At 52.1% G+C, this 24,451-nt stretch overlaps 1 protein-coding gene across 1 annotated transcript in view; it reads left to right on the top strand.

The window, feature by feature from the left end:
• Window positions 1-425: 425 nt before the first annotated feature.
• The window catches only part of Fgd5 (FYVE, RhoGEF and PH domain containing 5), a 102,492-nt gene continuing 78,466 nt past the window's right edge, over window positions 426-24,451 (top strand). The window contains exons 1-2 of the mRNA XM_075983459.1: window positions 426-596; window positions 9,105-11,751. Coding sequence (XP_075839574.1) covers window positions 584-596; window positions 9,105-11,751 — 2,660 coding nt within the window. The 5' untranslated portion in view covers window positions 426-583. The remainder of the gene's footprint in view (window positions 597-9,104; window positions 11,752-24,451) is intronic.

Raw genomic sequence — 24,451 nt, 5'->3', positions numbered from 1 at the left:
GCTCTGGCTGTGGAGAGCCTAAGCATCCTTCCATGCCATGGTGTTTGCTGGTTTAATTTGTCGTAAGTCCCCAACGACCGCCCCATCTGAGCTCCATGAGGACAAGAACTTGTGGCCATCATGTTCTGTGATAGCCTAACCTAAACTGAATTAACATCTAAATCTGAAAATAAAGGTATATATGGCCTCTGTCCCCAAGCCTTGTACAGCTCCTTAGGTCTCCTTGATCATAGCCCCGGCTCCTTTAAGTGTGCGTGGAGACGCCGGGACCCTCGGTCTCTGACAGCACTGAAGAAAAAAAAAAGGAAAAAAAAAAGGAAAAAAAAAAGCCTTCCTCTCGGGAGCGGGAGGAAACATCTAGGAGGGGGAGGAGGCGCGGCCAGAGCCTGGAGCCCCGAGCTCGAGCGGACGCCCCGCCCCGCCCAAGCCCCGCGCCCAGCGCCCCTCGCCTTGCAGCGGAGTGCTGTGCCCGGGGCGGGCCGGGCCGGGGCGGGCTCGGGTGCGGTGGACCGGGCGGCAGTGGGACTTCGACAGACGGACCCGCGCGGCACGCAGCGACCAGCCGCGGGCTCCACTGTGGAAGATGCACAGAGCAGGTAAGAACCCGCGCCACCTTCCACACGGGCGGCAGGCTCCGCAAGTGGAGCCTGCGGAACCGGGGGTCCCTTCTCTAGGAGCCCAAGAGTTGGGATGTCCTGTCCCAGGCACCCCGCCGTTTCCCCCGAGGAAGATCCCCTTGGAAACAGAGGACACCCCTCCCTCCAAAAAGACCTAGTCGTAACCCCCCAGTCCTTCCTCTCTGTCCTCTGGGTCCCAGCAGGTCCTCGCTCGCCCTTTGGTGGCCGCGCCTGGCCCCGGGGCGCATCCGCTATGTTTCCCCGACGCCAGAATCTGTTCTGGTACTCTAGGGCTCGACACACCCAACTCGGCCATCAGACGCCGGGAGCTCTGTGGTTGAGCTAGGAAGTCTGAACTGTTTGCCTAGGCTCACCCCTCTTAAAACTCCCTGCCGGAGCTCCACTGCCGAACCGAGGAGGGGATCGAGGGGTTAGCCCCTCCAGGCTCATTGGCGGCCCTCGTACCCTACTCGCGTCCCATTCTGTGACTCGGCGAAACCCAAAAGTGTTCTCAAAGAAATTTAGCTATCTCTGCCGAGGAGTACCATTTAGCAGATTGGGAAAGTGAGCCTCAGCCAGATGGGCGGTGCCTGGAAGCTGGATTCCCAGCTGCGGCCCGTGCCTGGGGAAGCTAGAAAGTTCCCAAAGCTGGAGTCTGCTAGCGTCTAATCCTAGCTAATGAGACCCACCTGCTCCGGGCTGTCTGCCCTGCTTCTTTTACTGCTACCATTGCACACAAGGGAAGCCCCTTCCCCACCCAGCACCCTGCCCAATGCCACGCTCCCAACACACATTCCCAAAGAAACAGGAAGCCACCATTTTGGCTGTCTTGGAATCATATCCTGCTGTTGCTGCTGCTGCTGTTGCTTGTGGTGGTGGTGGTTGAGGCTTTTTTTCTTTTTAAGATTGTCTTACTAGAAACAGTCATTGTCTTGGGAGTAAGGTGCGGCTAGAGACACTGGACTGGTCTTACAACAGACAGAGGAGTGGAGCCGCCACCTCCCTGTGTCCAGGATTCAGCGTTGCTGGGGGTAATTAATGTGGGTCACAGAACTGGGGGCCGTGAGCAGGAGTGTCACTTTATGGGTGTTGGGTGTGAAGAGCACTGGAACAGGGTCCCCAGGGTCTGGTCGCTCACTGTTGTCTGGGGAATGTTGCCCTCTGTGGTGCTGGCACGGTCTGGACAGAGATAGGCTGGCTTTCCCTCCTAACACAACTGCTTTGTAACAATGGAGAGAGCCAGCCCAGCTTCCCCACATTTTCCTGCAGGAGGCCGGAGCAGGCCCTCCTTCTCTGGGAGTCTGGAAGATGGGGGCAGTCCGAACAAATTGAGAGGTAGGTTTGCTCCCAGGAAGCCTTTGCAGTGGGCACCTTTAGCTGTCCTGTAATTTGTTTCTGTAGACCAGATTCTTTTTTCAGTGCGGCAACCTCACACTGACTGGCTGGTGGACGCCATGCCCGCCCCCTTCTCCAGGGCTCCCTGGGGCTGGATCTCAAAGCCACCACCTGCTTATGTGACCCTGAGCAGGTTCCTCAGTTTATCTCTCTGACAAGTCAGAATCTATCTCTGATTTGTCACTAGACCAGAACAGGGGCCATCCTACGCAACCAATGAATACTAACTCATGTTTCTCGGGAACTTATAATGAATTAGTTACCACTAGGATATGCTTTTCCCATCAGTTTAGTTGGTATCCACAGCAACCTGATGATGGACAGTCGAGGAGTACTGACCTGTTCAGGGACCAAGACAGGCCAAGACATTCAGTTTCAGACAACCCCCCCCCCCAGCACGCATCCTTTTTTTTTTTGTTTTGTTTTGTTTTTTAAATCCAGGCCTAACTTGTTGGGGATATTTGCCTCTTGACTTTGTTAGTGATTTTTTGTCTATTAGCTTCCTTGAAATTTCAATGGTTCCATGAAAAGCTGGATTGTTCTTCCTTTCCCCCAAAGGGAAGCTTCCAGAAGCAAAGAGATGTGAACGAGATCACACAGCTGTATGTGGAAGGGCTTGGACCAGACCCCAGGCCTCTCCCTACTCCGTCTCCCACGATCTCCCTGGGAAGTGCCCTGTTGTGGATCACTGGACAAGCTTAACAGCATCCTAATTAGAAACCAGCAGGCTTAGCTTGGACTTTCCAGCAGGCACCTAGGAATGGATGTTAAATTAAGATGCATTGCGAGGTGAAATCGGAAGATAATTGCTCTTGCAACATATGGTCCTGTGTGTTCCAGGGGCAGTGGAGGGAACGGCAGGTGAAACAGACTTGAGGACAGGAGTCAGAGTGTCAAAAGATGCTGCAAGAAGCTCCCTGAGTTGGAAGAACTAGGGAAATTTAACTCTTTGGTCCAGTCCCTTCCCTCTAGGGGTGGAAAAACTGAGGCATGGGAGGGGGGGCTTGGCCAAGGTGACACCTCCAGTTAGTGGCTTAGCCAGGAAGGGAGCTCCCTGTCCAGGGCTCCTTCCCAGACTTCATCTAGCCTGACTCGCTCATGGCTGGGAGGGAGCAGCAGGCATGAATGTGTGAGTGACAGATATTTAATTAAAATAGAGAGAGAAAGTAGCAGTGAGTACCAACAGCGGGTGATTTGTATCATCAGGCGCTATTGAAATGTTCTTTCTTCCTGTGCCCGTCCCTTAGTGAGCAGTCTGCCTAAAGGGGTACTCTGCATTCACGCCATCCCCAGGGGTGACAAATTACCAGGAGACATGGCTTCAGCGACTTGGCTAGGGCACACTACCTGTAGGGAGAGAGAAGGCCCCTGGGAGCCAGAGGGTGCAACAGCCAGGCCCATGCTTGGTTCCACATCAGGAAGTCAAGCTGAGCCCATTGCTCAGCTCAGGAGCAATCCCAACGCTGGCTTCCCCCATACCTCTCAAGCCCTAACGCTCAGCAACTGGATCTGCTCATGCCTCCGGTCTCCGCACACACTGTCACCTCTGCTGACTTCTCTGTCTCAATGTTTTTGTCTGTTGTGGTCCCAGTCCCTTAGCATGTCCTCCAGGGCTGCTCAAGATGGCAAACTCCATCTTGGAGGCAGATGCTTCTTCAGTCAGAGTAACATCAGCTAGGGCGGTGGGCCAGAGCCAACCAGGCTGTGCTCCATCAGCTAGGGTGGCAGAGGAGCGAGCATGCGTTCTCGCATACAGGCTTGCAGTTTTCATCCTCCTCAGTCTCCTTTGCTGCTCAGGGGCCCTGGGACTCCCTCCTGGGCCCGACTTCTCCCCATCCATGGCTTCCGTTACATCCCACCATGTCCGCCTGTAACCGGCCTGCCTCTGGGACCCGGAGCCCATTGGATATCGCTACTAGGTGTGTGGTAAGTAATTCATTTGGACTTGTGCACACTGAAATTCTGGGTCTCCCTTCCTAGCCCTGGCCGCCTTGGCTGTTGCAACTTGGCTCTTCTAGGTGCTCGGGGTTAAATTTCAGCATGATCTGGGAACTTTTCTCTCTTCCACATCGTCTGTTCCTCACACACATCCTCCCTCTCGGTTCTGTTTCATCATTGGAATCTGATTCCTTGTCATGCTGACCTGGCCCAGGCTCCATCACTACTGCCTGGAGTAGCATGAGAGCCTCCTTACTAGACCCTCCTGTCCATCCCCGCTCCCATCCATTTCACTGTGCTTAGCCTGCGTGTGTGGGTCCTCATGGTTAAGCCCTGCTGTCCAGCCTGCTCCTCGGGCCCTTGAAAAACAGCCGTGGAAACTCTAAGCCACATCTCTTGTCCCCTGCTCCTCTTGTTGTTCCCTTCCAAAAGTGCTGGCTTCCTTCTCATCCCCTGGACACACTGATGGGTCCCAGCTTCTTTTCTACATCTTTACTGTCCCCTCAGTGAGATCGGGGGGTTTGTTTTGTATGTCCAGAGACTCTCAACTAGGACCCATCAGGATAGGAGGACAGTAAATATTATATCGCATGAAACTGGAGTAGAGAAAATTGAGTGGGAACGGATTGGAGCCAGATAGTCACACTCTAACAGATAGTCACACTCTAACCAGTAGGCTGCAGCAAGACCCAGACCACACCTCACCTGACAAGCTGCTCCTAGTTTCTCTGCCTTCGTTTCCATGGATTTTCCCCTTCTCGCTGATACTGGGGCTCCTGGAGCACCACTGAAGGGGAGATATTCTATAGGGAAAGGAAAAGCAGAGGCTGGACTTGGAAGTAGAAGATCCAGGTTCTCTCCAGGGCTGCTCTGCATCCACTGAATGACCTCACGCCAGCCAACACCAGTGAGGGGCAAGACAAAGTGTCTTAGGTGGCAGCATCTCCTGATCTCCGAGGAGACATGCAGAAGCATTGTGGCTCCCGCATGGTGCAGGAGCGAAAGATGCTGAGTGCCTGTCATTCCTTGGGCTCCTGTGCAGAAGGTATTTTCTTGCAGGATCACGCCTCAGACCCTACCATAACCTTTTTCAAGGAACAGGCGCTCACAGATCAATAGCTTGATTGGATGAAGGATGGGTTGGGAGTAGGGGCAATGCAGCCAGGGTGACAGCCATTTTTCACAGCTTGTCTGTTCCTCGGTCATGTCTCATGGAGCCCATGTGAAATGCCACCTGTTAGGATGAGAAATGGGAGTCCCCACCCCTGAAGAATAAGTCATGCCGATATCTGACTCCTGATGTTGCGAGCTGGCAGCTGTCTCAAGCGGTATACCAGATAGGGCTGGACTCATGCTGGAAAGATAAAGGGGGCAGGAAGGATGTCCCACCCCACAGCAACAGGTACTCTGGTCTGAACAGTTCCTCTCATGCAAATGTCGACAAGGTCTTCTGTCTTCACAGAACCCCCAAGGGGAGATAAAGGGGAAAATCTATTTACTGTCCCCATTTTACAGGTGGTAAAACTGAAACTCAGGTCTACAGCTCCTAAGCAGCCAAGCCAGGGTTTGAACCCAACTCAGCTGTTACCTAACAGTGACCAGTGTCATTTTGTTAAACTCTAATATTTATAAATTAATAATTATATATATAATTATTATATATATTACTAATTTGATAAATATTTTTCTAAAGTAGGGATCATCTGGACTTGATAACTCTGGTAGTTTTGACACCTGGCCAGGCCTGTAGATTGATGTGGATGACCTTGGGGTGGTTGGAGTTTAGTGAGATTTGGTGAGGTTTTTGATAGTGGTGTCTTCTTTCTCTCTTGCCTTCGACCTCCTCCTGCATCCCACCACAGTATCCTATACTAGTGAGCAGATTACCTGATAGACACATTTGGGCATCACAGGGTCTGTGCAGTCTTGAATGTACCATCCTGTCCTCCGAATGATAGGGCCCCGATATTTGTGGATCATGATACTGACTTTGGCTTCAGACATACTGGCACTGAGGTGTCCATGGGACAGGGTCATAGAGTTCGAATCAGAAGTTAGCTGCCAGTACTGAGCCCCAGGCCTGTGGCTGGTGAACAGAGATACTCTGTTTTATCTCAAGGTCTTCTTGTGAAAAAGAATGTCAAAAAGCTCGCTCAAATGACCATAGATCCTCGTTCATTTACAGCAGAGTTCCATAAAGTCATCCTAAGTCATAAACACCTGATCAGAAGTGCATGCCACACACTTAACCTCCCGGCCACGCTAGCTCAACTGTGCTCAGGACCCTACCTTTGCCTGTAGTGCGGCTCACTGGATACTGCATTGGAAGTGAGACACGGAGTTTGTTTTTCAAACCATCATAAAGTACAGTTGTTAGGTTGAACTTTACTCAAATAATAATATTTGGAAGTGTGTGTGTGTGTGTGTGCATGTGCGTGTGTGCAAATCAGAAGACAACCTCAGGTGCCATTTCACAGGTGCCATCTAGTTGTCTTTTAAGTCAGAATCTCTCACTGGCTTGGAGCTTGACAAGTAGATGATGCTTACTGACCATGAATCCTGCAGCTCCACCCGCCTCACTTACTTCCTCGGAGCTTCAATTGCAAGCTCACACAGGCGACATCTGGCTTTTTTATGTGGATTCTGGGTATCGAACTTGAGTCTTCATGCTTGCATGGGAAGCACTATGTTAGCCGGGCTGTCTCCCCATGTCCCCTCTTTTGGAGACAGCTCTTCTTTAACTGACCTCGGACTCCAGGTCCTTCTGCCTCTCGGGTTCTGAGATGACAGGCGTGCCTGCTGTGCCCTGTGATGTTTGGATATTTGGAGTTGAGTAAAATGTAGTGTGGCCTTTGTTGTTGCTGCCGTTAGTTTGTTTTTGAGACAGGGTCTCACTGTGTAACCTTGTGGTCCTGGAACTCTCTTTACAGACCAGGCTGGCCTTGACAGTAGGGATCCGTCTGCTTTGAGCGTCGGTACTAAAGGTATGCCCCGCCTTACCTGCCTGGGTAAATCAGACTGTGAAAATCACTTTTACCTACTTCTATTTCACTTTATTTTTTCAATATGATGTTTCTCCGTGGATGGATGCTGTACTTTTGGACTCAAATCCTCCTGCCTCAAGGTTTTGTTTTTGTTTTGAGTCAAAGTTTCTCTGTAGCTTTGGTGCCTGTCCTGGAACTAGCTCTTGTAGACCAGGCTGGCCTCAAGTTCCCAGAGATCCGCCTGCCTCTGCCTCCAGAGGGCTGGGATTAAAGGCGTGCGCCACCACCGCCTGGCCCTGCCTCAAGTTTTTAAGTAGATAGGGTTCTTCTTGGGATGGACCACAACACTTGACATTTATTTTGTAACATAACTGTGAGAAGATTAAAAATATGGATCTGGGCATGATGTCGCACCCCTGGAATCTCAGACTCAGGAAACTGAGGTAGGATCAGAGTTTGAAGCCAGCCTAGGCTACTTAGTAGGACTTTTACATGTATCACATACATGTATCACATATATCTATCACACGGAGTGATAGATGTGGCCCTTGATTAGAGCTGATGGTAGTAGCTGTTAAAACACATAAGTGGCTCAGATGCTGAGGGAGGGGCTTTGTTTGCTGAGAGAACCCCAGCCCTCTGCTACATCTCCTCCTGGGTCAGGAGGCAGACTGCCATGTGAAGCTGCCGTCATGCCTAGACCTCAGCAAGGACAGACAGAAGATGAAGCCTGTCTGGGGGGGAGCGGGGATTCAAGCCCATTTGAATATTCCGAAGTGAAGTATGAGCATGAAATTCCATGCCTAAGAAGTTCATTTTGCCGAAGTGTAGATTGAGGCGTGAGGACCAGGCAGAGAGGCCTGGAAAGCAGGCCCTGCTAGTTGCTGAGGAGAGACACAGGACTCGGACCTCAGGAACTGTGCCATTGGTCTGTTTCTTGTCTTAACATGTCCTACGTCATTCTTCAAAACTTTCCAGGGGTTCACCTTCTCCTGGAGGCTCCCAATCTTGGCAGTTATTCCTGGCTCACTCCTGATGTGCGTGTATTCTGCACACATCTTTTATCCACCAGCCTGCAGGCCTCAGCATCCTTGAGGGACATAGGCATTTGCAGCTACCTATGCTGTTACATCTATTTCCTTTCTTCCATGATATTTGGGGCTCCTCGCTGGACACTCCAGAAACATGCAAACACTCTCAGTCAAAGCTCGCTACAGCCATATGTTCTTGATGTGTCGTTCTTGGAGGGATGAATGACGGCTGTTCAGCTGTAACCTCCCAAGGGGCTACAGCTCTCTCTGTTGTTCCAACTCCCCAACGGACTCTGCTGGAGCTGGTGAAAACTTCTCATCGGTAGTGCTGGCCTCTTGCTTAAGGTGCTGATGAATACCAGCTCTATGAGGACCCTCAGGGCCTGGCTGTCCAGTTCGTCTTTTTCTCATGGTGGCAGGACACACAGAGATCATTCACTAAGTAGTGTTGGGTGAATGGATGGAAAGATCTTGGCACATCGTTCAAGGCACACAGGATTTCGTTCTACCGGTTCTTGTTAGCTGGACTGTGGAGGAAGCTCTGTACCCCCACTCACAGAATGAACTGTTAATATTAGGTCAAGGGTTTTCTGGTTTTCAGATAGGGTCTCAAGTAGCCCAGGCTGGCCTTGCAACTCACTATGTTGCTGAAGATGACCTTGAACTTTTGATCTCCCTGTCTCTACCTCTCCAGTGCTGGAATTACAGGCTCACATCATGCTGGGCGGGGAGCAAACTTGGGGCTTCCTGTACGCTAGGCAAGCACTTTACTAAGGCAGCTGCATCTCTAGCCCTGTTAAAGGATTTCGAGGATGTGGTAGAGGAAATGAAAGTCTGAGACAGGCTGGGCGGTGGTGGCACACGCCTTTAATCCCAGTACTCTGGAAGGCAGAGGCAGGTGGATCTTTATGAGTTCAAGGTCAGCCTGGTCTACAAGAGCTAGTTCCAGAACAGGCTCCAAAGCTACAGAGAAACCCTGTCTCACAAACAAACAAACAAAAACAAAACAAAAAAATTTTTGAGACAAGCCACAGAGCTGGGAACACTCCTCCATTCTCCCTTCACCAGGCTATGTCAAAAGAGTCTGAGTTTAATTGTCTGGGTTTCTTTTTCTCCTTTTCTCTGTTTCTGCCCTTTAGATTCACCCAAACCACCAGTTGCTCCCAAACCCAAGGTTACCACCAGTCCTACTACGCCAGCAGCCAAGTTTCCATCGTCACCCAGGCCTGACAGTTTCCCCAGTCCTAACTACATGTCCAGGGGCCCCAAACCTCCCATCGCTCCCAAGCCCAGGCTGGCTGGCCCCAGTGAGTGTGGCACTGGTGTGTACCTGAACAACAGCCTCAGCAAATGCAGCAATGGGAGGCTGCCCTGCGAGGACCGGGACCTGTGTGATGGGCACCACTCCAGCCTGAACTGCTCTGAGTTGGAGACTGATGAGGAATACATCATGGTCCCCAGGGCCCCACAGAGAGAGGATGCTCCCATGGATGGGGCTTCTGGGGAGCAGGGGATTGAGGAGGAAGCCCAAGAGCATGGTACAGAGCAGATGGGGACTGAGGGGGACCTGGCAGTCCCAGACGAGGAGGCACCAAGCAGAAACAAGGAGGAAGACATGGGCCACACTCCGGAAGGTGAAGAAGACTGTGATCCTGATCCAGAGACCCCAACAGCTCCCACAGCCCCAGATGAAGGGGTGCTAAGCAGAGATCGTGAGGGAGATGGGGAAGAAGGTGACCAGGGACCAGGAATGGAGGAGCAGCCCATGAGTGAGGAGGAGGAAGCAGCAGAAGAGCACGTGTACAGCCTTGATGATAGGGCCCCCCGGGATGAAGAGATCCTTCTCACACATGTCTGCTCTGAGTCCTCTGAAGTTCCCTGTTGGGAGCCAGGGCCCCCCGAGACTCCTGGGGAAGTAGAAGAGGATAGTAACGATGGATGTAACAACATAGAACCTGGGGAGCCCCACCAGGACACTGAACAGGACACAGAGGATGCCAGTGCGCTATCCCCTGAAAATGGGGAGGTGCCCCCAGATATCCAGGAGCAAGAGGTGGTAACTGACAGCCCTGAGGTGTTTGAGGAGGGCTGTGAAGATGCTGCAGGAGGCGGGGGCCAGGCAGAGCAGGAGGAACCACCCGCTTGCGATGAGGAAGCCTACAATAGAGAAAATTCAGCAACCACCACGCAGGTAGGGGAGGACTCCGGAGAGGGTGGAGAGCCTGGGCAGGAGGACCCTGCTGAGGAGAACTGCCAGATTATCCCCTTTGAGAGCGCCAGCATGGAGGAGGATTTCACATCCACACTCACAGAAAGTCCCTACGAACTTTTCCCAACTGAGAGCACCTCCTTTTGCAATGATATCTGTTCCCTTTTGGAGTCAGCCAAGGGGCAAGAGCCAGTGTGCGGAGAGGGGGCTCCTGGTACTGATCCTTCACTTAACAAGCATGAGTCCCTGCAGGATGGAGCTGGAGATGCACCCCCTGTCCCCGATGTGGTGGTTGTACCAGAGGATGAGGATGCCGCGGAAGACGCACTCAGCAGTCCCTACGTGATGGGCGCTGGCTTGCTGAGCCTCGGAGAAGGAACACAGTCAGACACTCAGGCTACGTCAAACGCTCGAAGTGGGTACAGCACCTGGGAGGAAGGGGACTTTGAGGGTGGCCTGGTCCCAGTGGACAGGAAGAATATTGCCACAAGGGCCCGGCCCCACTCTGGGAAGGTGGCTGGTCACGTTCCAGAAACCGTGCTAGAAGAAATAGGACCAGAAGCCTGTTCATCAGCTGTGGGTACCGGAGACGCCAGTGAGGCGGTGAGAAAGATAGGTGTGTTGCCAGAGGGAAAGCCCCCTGAGTCTGGCCGGGCCTTGCCTGCCAAGCCCAGGGCATTCACTCTGTACCCAAGGTCCTTCTCTGTGGAAGGCAGGGAGAGTCCCCTGTCTTTGTTCCGGGAGCCAGAGGGGGCTGGGCTGGACGGCCACCGTGTGAGGAAGAAAGAAGACAGCCTCTCTCTGCCAGGCGCCATTGGCTCCTCTGGCAGCTTCTCACAGCGCAGCCACCTGCCATCCAGTGGCACCTCCACGCCATCCTCTGTGGTTGACATCCCGCCCCCTTTCGACCTGGCCTGCATCACGAAGAAACCCATCACTAAGAGCTCCCCTTCACTCCTGATAGATGGCGACACCCTGGACAAGGCCTCCAAGAAGAAGAAATCCTCCTTCAAGCGCCTTCTGGAGCTGACGTTCAGGAAGAAGTCGGAGAATAAGGTGCATATGGACATGAACCTGTCGTCTTCCAGGTCCTCCTCTGAGTCCAGCTACCACGGCCCGGCCAGGGTCCTGGAACTTGACCGCAGGAGCCTCAGTAACTCCCCTCAGCTCAAGTGTCGCACTGGGAAGCTCCGCGCCTCTGACTCCCCCGCCGCCCTCATCTTCTACAGGGACAGCAAGAGGAAAGGGGTCCCCTTCAGTAGGACAGTGTCCAGGGTGGAGTCCTTCGAAGACCGCTCCCGACCACCCTTCCTGCCCCTGCCGCTCACCAAGCCACGGTCCATTTCGTTCCCCAATGCCGACACTTCAGACTATGAGAATATTCCTGCCATGAACTCGGACTATGAGAACATCCAGATCCCGCCTCGCAGGCCGGCGCGGGCCGGCACGTTCACAAAGCTGTTCGAGGAACAGAGTAGAGCCCTGTCTACGGCAAATGAAAATGATGGCTACGTGGACATGAGCAGCTTCAACGCCTTTGAGAGCAAGCAACAGAATTCAGAGCAGGAGGCCGAAAGGTACGTGAGGGGCAGGTCCTTTCTCAGACTGTGGGCCTGACTGTCTGAGGCAGCTGAGGTGCGGGGTGGGATGGACTTGTTTTGTAGCCTCTGCTTCTTCCTAGCTGTGTGACTTGGGTGTGTGACTCTACCTCTCCGAACCACTGTCAGTCACTTCACCTGTGAAAGGGGGTTCATGTTTCTCACACTAGAATATTAGACTACAATATAAAACTGCTGATTATTAAGAGGACAGTTCTCATGTCTAAGGGAGACTGCTTTCACACACACACACACACACACACACACACACACACGGAGGGAGGGAGGGAGGGAGGGAGGGAGGGAGGGAGGGAGGGAGGGAGGGAGGGAGAGAGGGAGAGAGGGAGAGAGAGAGAGAGAGAGAGAGAGAGAGAGAGAGCGCAACCAAGAAAGAAGGTTCTGGAAGCTTGCCAAACTAAATATCTTTCATCATCAGGAAAATACCCTAATTGATTGATACCTTCTTATTGTGTACACATGGAACTAGAAAAGACGATTTATTTAAACTGTCCAAAGAGCTCACAGTGCCTTGAACTCAGTTTCTGAATAGAAGTCTTGAAGAGGTACATTTAAGCTGAGGAAAAAAAAAAACCTGGATTGCTTTGAAAGTGGGAGCGAAACACTGTGGAAATCAAACAATAGTGGGGTTTTCTGCCTCCCTTCCCTCCAGCTAAAAGCCCCCCATCCCCCACAGCTTATCTGGACTGGCTGCAGCTTCGACAGGACACTTTGCCCTGTGTGCTTGTACCGCTCATTGACAGTCCCCAGTACAGGAGCCCCAGGGTTCTTTCTTGTGTGGGGACCAAACCAACCTGCCTGCCTGGTGACTGCAGCCAGGAACATCTGCGGAGCTTCAAGGGAGCTAAAGAGAGGCATGGCTGCTGCTGGCCTGCAGTAGACTGCAAAGGTTTCCCAGCTTCCTGCTCAGGAGTCTCCATGTGCTTCCCACATGGGTCCCATGGCCTCCCAGTTCTTCCTGTGACATGGAGGTTTGTTTACAAGAATGGCAGTAGACACCAGCCCTGGAGAGGGATAGCATTTAATGTGGAGGGGGAGAGGGATAGAGACTGGACCTGGCTGGTTTATTTCATTAATAATGTCACACGGCCCCAGCTAGGTCCAGCCTCTTTCCACCTGGTGAAAACAAGACAATTTGAAACACAGAATCCTCAGGCGTAACATGCGTTTGCCCAGCTAGCTGGTTCTTGACTTTTCCTAGCCGCTGGGAACTCACTACTTCCCAGCATTCCCTTGGACTGTGAATAGTAGGAAGTTCTGTTTTGCTTTGTCTCTTTGTGTAGCCCTGGCTGTCCAGGAACTCTCTCTGTAGACCAGGCTGGCCTCGAACTCAGAGATCTGCCTGCCTCTGCCTCCTGGGTGCTGGGATTGAAGGCGTGCACTATCACCGCCTGTTTGCCCCCCATTTCCCATCCTCACCCTGTTCACACCACCTCTTGGCTTCACTCGAGGCAGATAAGCTGGCTGGTTTTATCAAAGATTAAGATCCACTTCTGTGGAGTCACGTTTTATTGTTGAAGGCAGGTTTGCTGTGGAAAACCGGAGGTCCGAGAGGAAAAGGAACTTGCCTGAGATCTCATGACAAGTTTGGGGGGGAATTTGTGCCGAGACTTCTTGACTCTTGACTTAAGAATTTGCAGTGAATGAAGCTAAGGGAGGCAGAACTCTACAGGTAGCGCCTTCCCCTTTAGTGTGTACAGATGATGCCCCACGGGGTTGAGTGGTACACAGGTGCTCAGCGGTTTGCAAAGGCCATTGCCTTCTTCTGTGTTTATTTCTCCCCCAGATATCAAAGGTTCACAGTAGGGAATAAAATGCCTGAGAAAATGCTAATGGTGCCGGGTCTGGACTCTCCTCTGTGTGCCAGGCGGTGTGCTGGCTGCTTTACTTGTTGGCTTACACCTAAGGCTGCAGCCAGGGCCTGGCCGGAAGGATCCTGACCTATCTATTCTGAAGTGCAGCGGCATCCCAGCCCCTCTGATGATGCTGTTCCTCCAAGGGCCTGTCTGTGTGACTCCAAATGCCTGTCATTCAGAAAGTTCAGTTCTCTTCATTTCCTGTTGGGAGACAGATGAAAACAGAGAAGAAAATCCCTGCTCCGGGCACAGCATGCCTGGGCAAGTGAGAGGCCCAGGATGGTGTGGGGCTTCCCCTGCATGGGCGTTGTGAGTGAGGCAGAGGGCATACGGAACACATGGGGCAATGGGGTGCCTGGGGTTGGAGAGCAGATGAAGCCAGTGGAGGAGAGGCACTGCCTCCCGCCTTGTCTAGAGTGGGGGGTCTGAAAACCGAGAGCTCTGAAAGGAGACAGGACAGAGCCTCTGGAGAAACAGCCTGACCAAAGTCCTGGACAGAGCTTAGGAAATGGCTGTGGGCTCGGTGTCTGTCCAAGTCAGCTCATCTTCACCTCAAAAAGGGATAAAGGAAACTTGGTGTGACTGGGGGTTGTGGCAGGTGGGGGTGAAGTAAGTGGACCCGTTATTATGAACAGAAAATACTAGTAAAAATTAGATTTTAGAAAGTATATTAACTTAGGAGCAATCTGGCTTGAGATTGTTACTTGTCAGGCTGTGAACCTCAGGCCTGGTGTCTGATTCAGGTAGAGGCTGGCTCTGGCCGCTCAGAGTCAACTTACTCAGAGGAGTCAGAGTACTTAAAAGGCAGAGACCTGTCCCCCAGGACAAGACTACTTTCCACTGAAAGTGTGTTTGTCCAAGAAACGGGACTCACCTGGGTGCTTATAGGTCATGGCTTCAGACCTGAAGCTGGTACAGCCTGGGCCGGGGGAGGTGGGGAGAGTTCCTCTTTGTAGTTGCTTCCTTCTGGTTCCCCAGCACAGAGACAGTGTTTGAGTGGGGAAGTAATAAGCCCCCTGTTATTTAACCAAGTGCAAGTGGGAGTTTGTAACGGAGTTTGCCAGCTCTTAATTTGAAATGTATCCCCTATGGATACATTTTTTTTCCTGAACAGATTCTCTTTCCAGCAGGATGCTATGTGGTCTCAGCAGTCAAGACTCTCTGTTGGGGTCTTGCATGCTTCCCACAGGATCTATGGTTCACTGATCCAGTTCTCAGGCTGGGAACTGAGCTGGGTTTCACTGGTGACATGGTACTTTTGAGCCTGGAAAAGAACTCTCCTTTGTTAAGTGACCAGTCTGAGATTACAGTCCCGGGTGCTTCCCATGCCATTAGAGGCCGATGTGACCCAGCATGCAGCACGGGACCCTGTGCTAAACACCCCATTTCAACCTGCCTGGTCTTCCTGCTTCCTGTATGTTGATGAGCTGGCTTCCGTCAGCCTTGTGCCTCAGAACAGGTTGTCCCTTGGTGTCATTTGTCCTCAAGGTTTACTGTGGAAATACTCAAGTCACTCAAAAGCTCCAGGTTTGACTTGTCCTTGTTCCCACTCCCTAGGTCCTGCTCCACCCTTGCTGCAGGGCTGACCGTCTCTTCTCCCTCTGCCCATCTGTCACACAATGTTCTGCTCTGGGGACATTGACCTGTCCCTAGATACCTGGGAGGTGCTGCTAGGCATGTAGACGTCTCAGCCATGCCATCCTGTGTCTGCGGCCCTCCTGATGCTTGCCAGCCTCGTAACAACGAGTCTGAATCACGGCCAAGTGATTCGTAAGCATTTGCTGTTAAGTGGTAGGGGACCAAGGTCAAGTCTTATGGATACAGGATTTGAACTTGGTTCCAGAGATGCTGCTTCTGGGCGGGAGGATCAGGGTCCTTCACCATGGGTGTGCCTCTCTCTCTCTCTCTCTCTCTCTCTCTCTCTCTCTCTCTCTCTATTTCTCTCTATTTCTATTTCTTTTCCGCCTTTGTGTGCCTTGGTCCTCAGGTCTCCATTGCAAGGTCTTAGATTGGGGAACTCTGGTCATGAATTATAGTGTTATCTGCTCTAGTGCTCCCAGGAAGACCCAGGGCTGCAGATAACAGGCTGATGGTACTAATCTAGATCCCTGGGCAGCACTGCCTATGACACCAATGCCAAGACCAGAGGTCATGATTCCTTAACTGCACTGGAGCCAGTGCCTGTTACCATGGTGATGGCTAGAGCCGGCTGTCTCTATAGCATGCAATCCCCAGTTCCCAATTTCTTATGGGAAGGCTGAGACTTGCTAAACTAATGCTGAATATCCTCTGTCACACAGAGGGTAAGTCGTCAAACTCAGGCCTGCCTGAGTCTCCATTATGGGAAGTTTCTACTGCCATTTATTTTTCGTAGTGAAAAGGCCACACTCTGGTGTTGCTGAGACCCTGATTCTTGCTGAGGAGCTCCCTGCAGGAAAGAGGGTGCTCCTCCCGCCCCATTCCGCGTGCTCCTTGCTTGGTGGCCTGGAGGACTCCAGGGGACGCAGAATAGGGATGCGCTTCTCTGTATGATGGCCCGTGGGATTGCAGTGCCTCTGCACCTTATCTATGGACACTGGTGATGTGCTAACAGTGTGCCCAGACAGCCTTCTTTGCTCCAGACCATGGTGGAGACCCCTGGTCTCTGGAGGCCACCTCTGCCTGAGGGACAACCAGGAGCCCTGGGTTTAGGGCCTGCCACCTGCAGAGGATCTTCCTGATTACCAAGGGAATTTTAGGAGCAGGGTCTGTGTGCTTGTGCCTGCAAAGAGAGTCTTGTGCGTTCTGAGGGACAAGGCTAATTCACTCTGACTCCCCTGTCACAGAGAGCTTCATTCACACTCTGGTGGCAGGCAGAACTTTGCTGTGCTCCCTGTGGATGGGGAGGCTTGGGACAACCAGGGAGAGGCTGCTTTGACTACTAGCTGGTGTTGCCCACGTGAGAAGTTCTGTGCTGGATCCCATGCTAAGCAATGTGCAGGAAACGGATGGACCAGGGAAGGAGGACCTTGAAAGACAGTGCAGAACAGTGAGATTTCCACCTGTGGACAGAGGAGAGAGGCAAGGACAATCGGGAAACATGAGACTAACCAGGTGGTGTTGGGGGAGGCACACACCTTTAATCCCAGCTCACGGGGGCAGAGGCAGGAGGATCTCTGTGAGTTCAAGGCCAGCCTAGTCTACAAAGTGAGTTTCAGAACAGCCATGGCTACACAGAGAAACCCTGTCTAGAAAAAGAGAGAGAGAAAGAAAGAAAAAAAGGAAGGAAGGAAGAAAGAAAGAGGGAGAAGGGGGGGAGGGAGGGAGGGAGGAAGGGAGGGAGGAAGGGAGGAAGGGGAGGGAGGGAGGAAGATCAGACTCACTGGAAACAGCTAATTTCCACTGAGAAGCAGCCTTAAGGCCTCGATTCTAGAAAACTCTCACCTCGATGGCAGACATGGAGAATTCACAGAGGAAGCTGTTTGAAAGGCTCGAACTCAGATGTGTGCTTTCTCTAATATCCAGTTCCTATAGAGCTCAGTGGGTTACCCTACTACAAACACCCATGGGACCTTAGTCCCTTCAGCTCTGTCCAGCTTGTGGGGTAAAGCTGCTCTCGATGCCTGTGGTCTAGCTGACAGAGGGACACTTGGAGACTGGGGGACCCAGGAGGATCTCAGTGCATTCAGTCCTGGAAGAACAGCCTGTACCTGGGGAGCCATCAGCAGGATGGCAATGGACATGGGAGGTCTGGGGACAGCAGAGCCTGGCCATGAGTCTGGAGGGCTAACTAGGTGACATTGAGGTGGGACGTTAGGTGTGTGGGACAGCTGAGGATGCCTCTAAGACAGGTTGTGTGACTGCGAGCACCTCAGGGCTCGGGAAGGCCACTATGGGCTTCATGCAGGACATTGACAGTTTGCTGGCGAACAAGGCCTGGTGGAAAGAGACAGTGCAGGTGTATTCGTTGGGGACCGGTACTGTGGTCCCCTCACAAGATGATGAAGACAAAGCTCACTGTGGTGTGTGTGGTGGGGAGGAATGGACTCTTGTCTCCAGGACATATACAGCCCCTCATTCTTCATCAGTGGTCAGCTCTGGTGCCCCATAGATGACCCTGCCTGCGTCTTCCTCTTCTTTGGGACAGTACAGATAAATAAGGCGTGGGTTTGTTTCCCATAAAAGACAGAGGGAGGAATCATAATAGGTCAAGTCTTTAATATGGATGTTAAAAAAGCGACCTGGATAATAACCCTGAGGTTGGGGGAGGTGAGTCTGCAGGCAGGGGGACCAAGAAGTCCAGCCCAGAAGCCAGCAAGGCCCCTCCAGCCCCAACCAGCCACAGACCCCAGCATCCGTGCAATGTAGTGACTGCAGCCAGTATTTCCAATACTTCCATCTCTTCTATCCACAGCCAGGGCTGTTCCCTGTGTCCCTGTAAACAAAGGTGATTTGTAGCCTGAGTGAGAGTGGCGGCTCGGCCTCCTGCTGATGGCCCCATGGTGCTTAGAGCCATGTGGCAGGTCTTTGCATCTCCTAGCATGGTCTACCTCAGCAGCCTTCCACTATCATTATGTTTTTGACAAATGAATTCATGCAGAGCTTTCATTAAATTCTGTCGGAGGGACCTGAAACTGCCATAAAGATCATCAGAATCTCGAGACCAGCACGTGCGAGCGTGCGGCCATGCGGCTTGTTGAAATTGACGGATGAGAATATTCAGTTTTTAATTTTCTGACTTAAAATAAGACCATCTGCAGCTGTTTCTTTTAGCAATAATTTTTAATTAAATGCAATAAAATTTACAGGGAACGACCCTAATAAGAAAATTTTGTCAGGAACACGCTTATTGGAACATTGCTAGTGTGATATTAATCCCCTCCCCTGACCATTTTTTTTTTTACTATAATGTAGATGAAACTGTGATTGTTAATCACGACGTGATTTTCGCTTCATAAAGTCAGGGCTTCCCTGTGGGAAGAAGCAGGAGTCATTCTAGCTAATAGCAGCCGATTTCGTGGTAGGAGTCCACTGCTAGAATGCTCAGAATGGTTGCCGTGACCAGCTGAGCCCCGGAGGAGGAGGGGGGCTTTGTTCCAGCCTGTATTTGTGCGGCCCTCACTTGTCCTTACTTGTTCCATGGGATGAGCCTGTCCTGCGCCAGACCAAAGCAGAGAGAAGAGTCGGTGGTAGCTCCGGTGGTTGGGTGGTACCTTGCTGTTGCCACCACTGCCTGAGGTTCCAGGCAGCAGTGGGGAGAAAGACTGGGGTCTCACCTGGCAGAGTTTCTGCTGTCCCCCAAGGAGAGGCAAGCCAGAAATATGTATGCCGTCGGTCAGCCGGACCATCATAGCTTCAGAGAAAGAGAAAGGAGCTAACTGTGTGCTAATTAGAGAACAGCCGCCAGGGACATTCCCAGCAAGGCATTCAGGGAAGGCTTCTCTGAGGGGGTGATGCCCGAGGGGTGCAGAGCCATGGTCAGCTGTCCTCAAGGAGGGTGCACCCAGGTGGAGGGAACAGCAGGGGTGGGGGACCTCCATCCAGAGGCTGAGAAGGCAGATGGCTTGCTGGACCTTTGAGAAGGAGCAGGGAGAGCAAGGTTGGGACAGATGGAGCCTTGAATATTACTGAAGAAAGATTCATTTGCAGGGGTGCGAGGCTCTGCTGGCCTTTAGATTTAGGGCTCAGTCCTCAGCTTGGCGCTACTGGGAGTGGTGTGGATTGTGTGTGCACATGTGGGGGGGGGTGTGCACGTGTGTGTGTGTGTGCATGTGTGTGTGTGGTACACACGTGCCACAGCACATATGGAAGTCAAAGGACACCTTGGGTGTCCGTCCTCACCTTCCACCTGGATCGAGACAGGGTCCATCCTTGCTCATCAGTCTGGCCGTTAGTCTCCAGGGACTCCCCTGCCCCTGCTACTTTCTTCCCTTCAGAGCGCTGGGATTACAGATGCCAGCACCACTGTATCCAGCTTCACCCGGGTTCTAAGGATCCAAACTTGGGTTGTCAGGCTCGCATGGTGAGCACTATACCCCCTGAAGTCTACCCAGCGCCACTGGTGGGAATTTAGGCAGTGGGGCCACAGGGAGGTCTTCTAGCACACAGGCCCTTCCTCTCTCCTCTTAGCTTTGCTCCACCTTGCACAAGGAAAGGGGCCAATGAAGCATGGGCTAGACCTCCTGTGGTGGTTTGAAAGAAAATGGCCCCTAAAGGGAGTGGCACTACTGGGAGATGTGGCCTTGTTGGGGGAAACGTGTCACTGTGGAGGCAGGTTTTGAGGTCTCATATATGTTCAAGCCACCCCCAGTGCCCCAGACTACTTCCTGTTGCCCGCAAGTCAAGATGTAGGACTCTCATCTCTGTCTGCAGCACTATGTCTGCCTGCACCCCATCATGTCTCATAATGAGCTAAACCTCTGAAACTGTAAGCCACCTCAGTTAAATGCTTTTCCTTTATAAGAGTTGCCATGGTCATGGTGTCTCTTCGCAGCAATAGAAACCTTAACTAAGACACCTCCGAAAGCTGAGCCAGAGAAATTCTGTCTTCATAAGCTGGTGCTCTCACACATCTCTTATAGGAGGGAAGGCTGGCTCGCAGAATCTAAAGCTGCCCCATCATACCGACACTCAGAACTATTTTACTACAGTTAAGTTCGGTCTAGCTGGCCAATTATTTGAAGCCACAGCAGAGCGCCGGCCACCCAGAACAAATCTCCACTCTGTGTAACGAGGATTGTCTGCCTTTGGCTGTGCTGTTGGCCTCGGGTCTCTCTCCTTCCTCTGGACCCTGAAGTGAGTAGTTCTGAGTTGCTCTGAGCGACTTTTTAGATGGTGTTGACTCAGCCACTCTGTCAGAGGAGGGGGAAGGTGGTGAAAACCCCCTGGGGGAGTCTGAAAAGGAATGTTGCTGAACTGGGACTCTGCTGTAGGAAACCATGTGCTCTGTGAGCAGTGCAGAGTTGTGAAGGTTTTAGAACAAGCGCGAGCCAGCGTAGGTAGTGTCCGTGGAGAAAGAGAAGCCTCCGAAGGGAAGTGTCTGAATGATTGGGGATTGGGGCACAACAGCAGGGCCAGTTCGTTCACCCTGTGTGGCGGGATCACGCTCTGCCACAGCTGCAGTCAAGGCTTAGAGAAGAGTGACCCCGAGCTCTGCTGGGTCTGAACCCCCCAGTGTAGGGGAACTCAGGGTGGCTGACAGAATTTGAGTGCCACCCTTGGCCCCATCGTGACAGGCAGCACGACACAAGGAGGGACTGAGCTCACTGTGGCTCTCCCTACCTTTCATGGAACCTGAGCCCTACTTGTCCCCCTTGTTCTCCGCCATCTCTGGGCTACTGGAGGAGCTATAGAGGACACATAACAAGCACTGTCTCTGGCTTTCAATGGCAGCTCTGTCCCCTGTGTTTTACACGGCTGCCTGCTGTCCTCGTGGGCCTGTGGAGCTCACAATGTACCTACCCTAGCATTGGAGATGGCTGTGTATTAACTACCACCCTGAGATACAGACTGTTTTGAGTCTGCATTAATAATGAGAAATTAAGGCACGAAATAGAAGGGTAAAGCCACCAAGGTCTCTCAGCTCATCCACAGCAGGGCCAGAATGTCCCCTTGCAGTGTCCAGCACCGCACTTCCAGTTACATGGCAAGGACCTTACTCACTCCATGGGTGTCTCCTCATTCAACTTACTGAATGTCCTGTTGGGGATCTCAGAGGAAGAAACTGAGGTTCTGGATGGTGGCAGGATTAGTAAAGCAGTGAGTACTGGAACCAGGACCAGAAGGGGCATGTCTATAGATCTTGGTTCCCCCCTCTTTCTGGTTTACCCCCTTTGTAAGCTTGCCAGCTGAAACTGACCCCCACTCGCTTGGGTAAAGGTAGGAAGCTGCAGTGGAGTTCAAGTCTTCAGAATGTCATTGGTGTTCAGAATAAGGCAACTTGTGATCACTATACTCACTGGTTCCTACCTGAGGCGGAAGCTGAGGCTCAGCGTGTGCAAGGACCTGGGTTCAAGTCCCAGCATCACCATCCCCTCAAAAATCCTAACAGAGATTAACACCCACTGTTACAGGGTTAAAGGCACCCGCTATGTACAAGTGACACTACCTCAGAGTGCCTGGCCACGCTTGGGAAAAGCCCTTGGAAAGCCTGGTATCCACGTCTCCCAGATCTTTCTGCTTGGGGAAAGAACATCTGGCTCCCTGAGAACACCCCAAGAGCCATGTCAGCTGCCGCAGAAAGTGACCAGTCTTCCTGGGCTTGGAGACACAGCCTGGGCCTCTGGCCCTGCTCCTGTGGATGAGCATCTTGGGCAGAAACTGAGTTCTGTGATGATGTGGCTGGTCTCCATGTAAACAGACCAGCTCTCCACATACACAGGGTTGGTCCAGAGCCCTGGCTAGAGCTCAGGGGGAATTTCTCCAGGTTAAGGCATGACCCAAGAATTTGATGTTTCAGATTTGCTTCCATGGTCAATTAAGAAAACAAGTTACAAAATCCACTGGCAGTGGGGATGGAGTGGCAGAAGCAGTAAGGGCCACACGAAGTCCCTCTCATTCACAATGCCAATATACAAACTCACTGAAATGCCAGCATGGGAAGCATGCTCAGAAGGGACTAGTGGGCTATGACTGTCCCTCTGGAGTCCCCTGCAAACTGCAGCATGGGAGGGGGGGATTCCACCTTTTGGGGCTCAGGCTCTCTGTCCCAACAGGCTCCTTTCCCAAATGAAATATTTACTTGGAATGTTTCTCAAGCACAGAGGCCAGGGCAGTTTATTTCATAAGTTCAACCTGCCTGACTTCCTTCCTTCCTTCCTTCCTTCCTTCCTTCCTTCCTTCCTTCCTTCCTTCCTTCCTATATTAGGGGTTGAATCCAGGGTCTCATACATGCTAGGCAAACACTCTACTGCGGACATAAATCCCCAGCCCTCTTTTTTTTTCATTTAAGTTTTATCATTTATTATTTGTGTGTGTGTGAGAGAGAGAGAGAGGGAGGGAGGGAGGAAGGGAGGGAGGGAGGGAGGGAGAGAGAGAGAGAGAGAGAGAGAGAGAGAGAGAGAGAGAGAGAGAGCGAGCGAGCATGTGCATGTAGAGGTCACAGTTTCTCAGTTCTCTCCTGCTACCATGGTTCCAGGGATTGAACTCAGGTGGTCAGAATTGTAGAGCAAGTGCTTTTACTCGATGAACACCCCCAGGCCCTGTCCCTTGTCTCTCTTTTTCTTTCTGTTTTTGAAATAAGATCTAAGTTGCACAGAAGAGCCTTGGACTCACACTGTAGCCCAGGAAGGCCTTGCACCTTTAATCCCCCTGCCTCAGCCCCCAAGTTTTGTATCCTGTATTACAGGCTTGCACCTCCAGTCTGCAAGTTCACACTGAGCAGCCCGGCGCCCTGCGGAGTGGCAGCAAGAGCCGCAGTGCTGAAGCAGCTGCTGACAAAGGCCAGGGCGTGCGAGCTCACATACTGTGGGACCACCCGTGTGTTCCCTAGGGTCATGCAACCAGCCAAGTTCAAACCCCCTTTGTTCTGTGTGTCCTTAGGTCAGTAGCTTAACATCTCTGTGCCTCAGTCTCTTCATCTGTGAAAAATGGAAACTGACATTATCTTAGGAGCCATTTTGAGGTTTGAACACTTGCGGGGTGTTTTGAGAGTGCGGAAGGTGTGCTCTGTGTTTTAGCTGCTGTTGTTGCTGCTCCAGGGTGTGGGTGACACTCTTGGCAGACTGTTGTGACTCCTCCTTCTAGTTAGAGTAGTGCAGCTGGAAAACCTCATCTCAGAAGAGCAGGGCTGGCCTCCTTTAAGAAAAGCCACAACCTGGGAGCACACATTTATGCTGTACTCTCCAGGACTTCATCCAGGGGTCTGCAGAGCCTGGCCTCCTGCCTTGTGTCTCTGCCTCGCGTTCTGCGTGTGAGAATTCATAGGTGTGGCAGCTGTGTGAGTCAGTGCCAGGGGTATAATGCTCCCCTCCTCACCTGCTGCAAGAACGAAAATGAGGCCAGCGGGGAGGCGGCCCAGTGGGCTTGCAGTCAATCCCAGTGACCTGAGTTAGATTCCCAGGGCCCACATGGTGGAAGGAGAGAAGCGACTGCCTGTGCTTGTTCTCTGACCTCCAAACACCCTCTGTGATATGTGTCACACCCCATGATAAATAAGTAAACTAAACAATGAACGGAGATAAAGTAATCCATGTGAGGGGGACAGCCATGCCGTGGCGGTGCCCCCTGCTGCTGTTTTAGCTATCTTGAATCACTGAGCTTCTTGGAAGTCCTAGTGTCCTGAGCCCATTTCACAGGTGAGCAAAGCAAGGCTCTGAGCTATCCCGTGGTGGAGGAGATGGATGGGCAGACTAAACACCCACAACACTGAGCCATCCCCCCTTCTTTGCGCTGGGTTGTCTTTGCCATGGGGATGAGCAGAGGGCAGCCCAGGGACTTCCTTTCATGGCTCTCAGATCTGGCCTGGAAAACCTAGAATGCTCAGAAAGTTGGTACCTTAGGGTAGCAGCACATCCTCGTGCCCTTTACAGTTTGCAAAGCATTTCCATGCTTTTCACTCTGCTGGTTCTATGAGTACTTGCTCAGTATTCCAGTGAGGTGACAGCAGGAACGGACAGAGATGTTTCTGTGTTTCTGTTTTCTTCAGGTGAGCAGCTCTCCTAGAATACCCGATTCCTCACTGGACATGGGGTTATAAAAGCAACTGGGCTCTGGGGAGAAACTGGGGCATGTGCCAAGGGCTTGGGGCAGGGCCTGGCATGTGGCTGGTTCTCAGTGAATTAATGGCTGTTGGTATGATTGTGCCTATGAAGAGGTTCTGAGGAAAT

This window comes from Microtus pennsylvanicus, chromosome 8, assembly GCF_037038515.1.
Source record: "Microtus pennsylvanicus isolate mMicPen1 chromosome 8, mMicPen1.hap1, whole genome shotgun sequence".
Lineage (NCBI taxonomy): Eukaryota > Metazoa > Chordata > Mammalia > Rodentia > Cricetidae > Microtus > Microtus pennsylvanicus.
The sequence above is the reverse complement of the archived record's forward strand: the minus strand, read 5'-3'. Positions and strand labels throughout refer to the sequence as shown.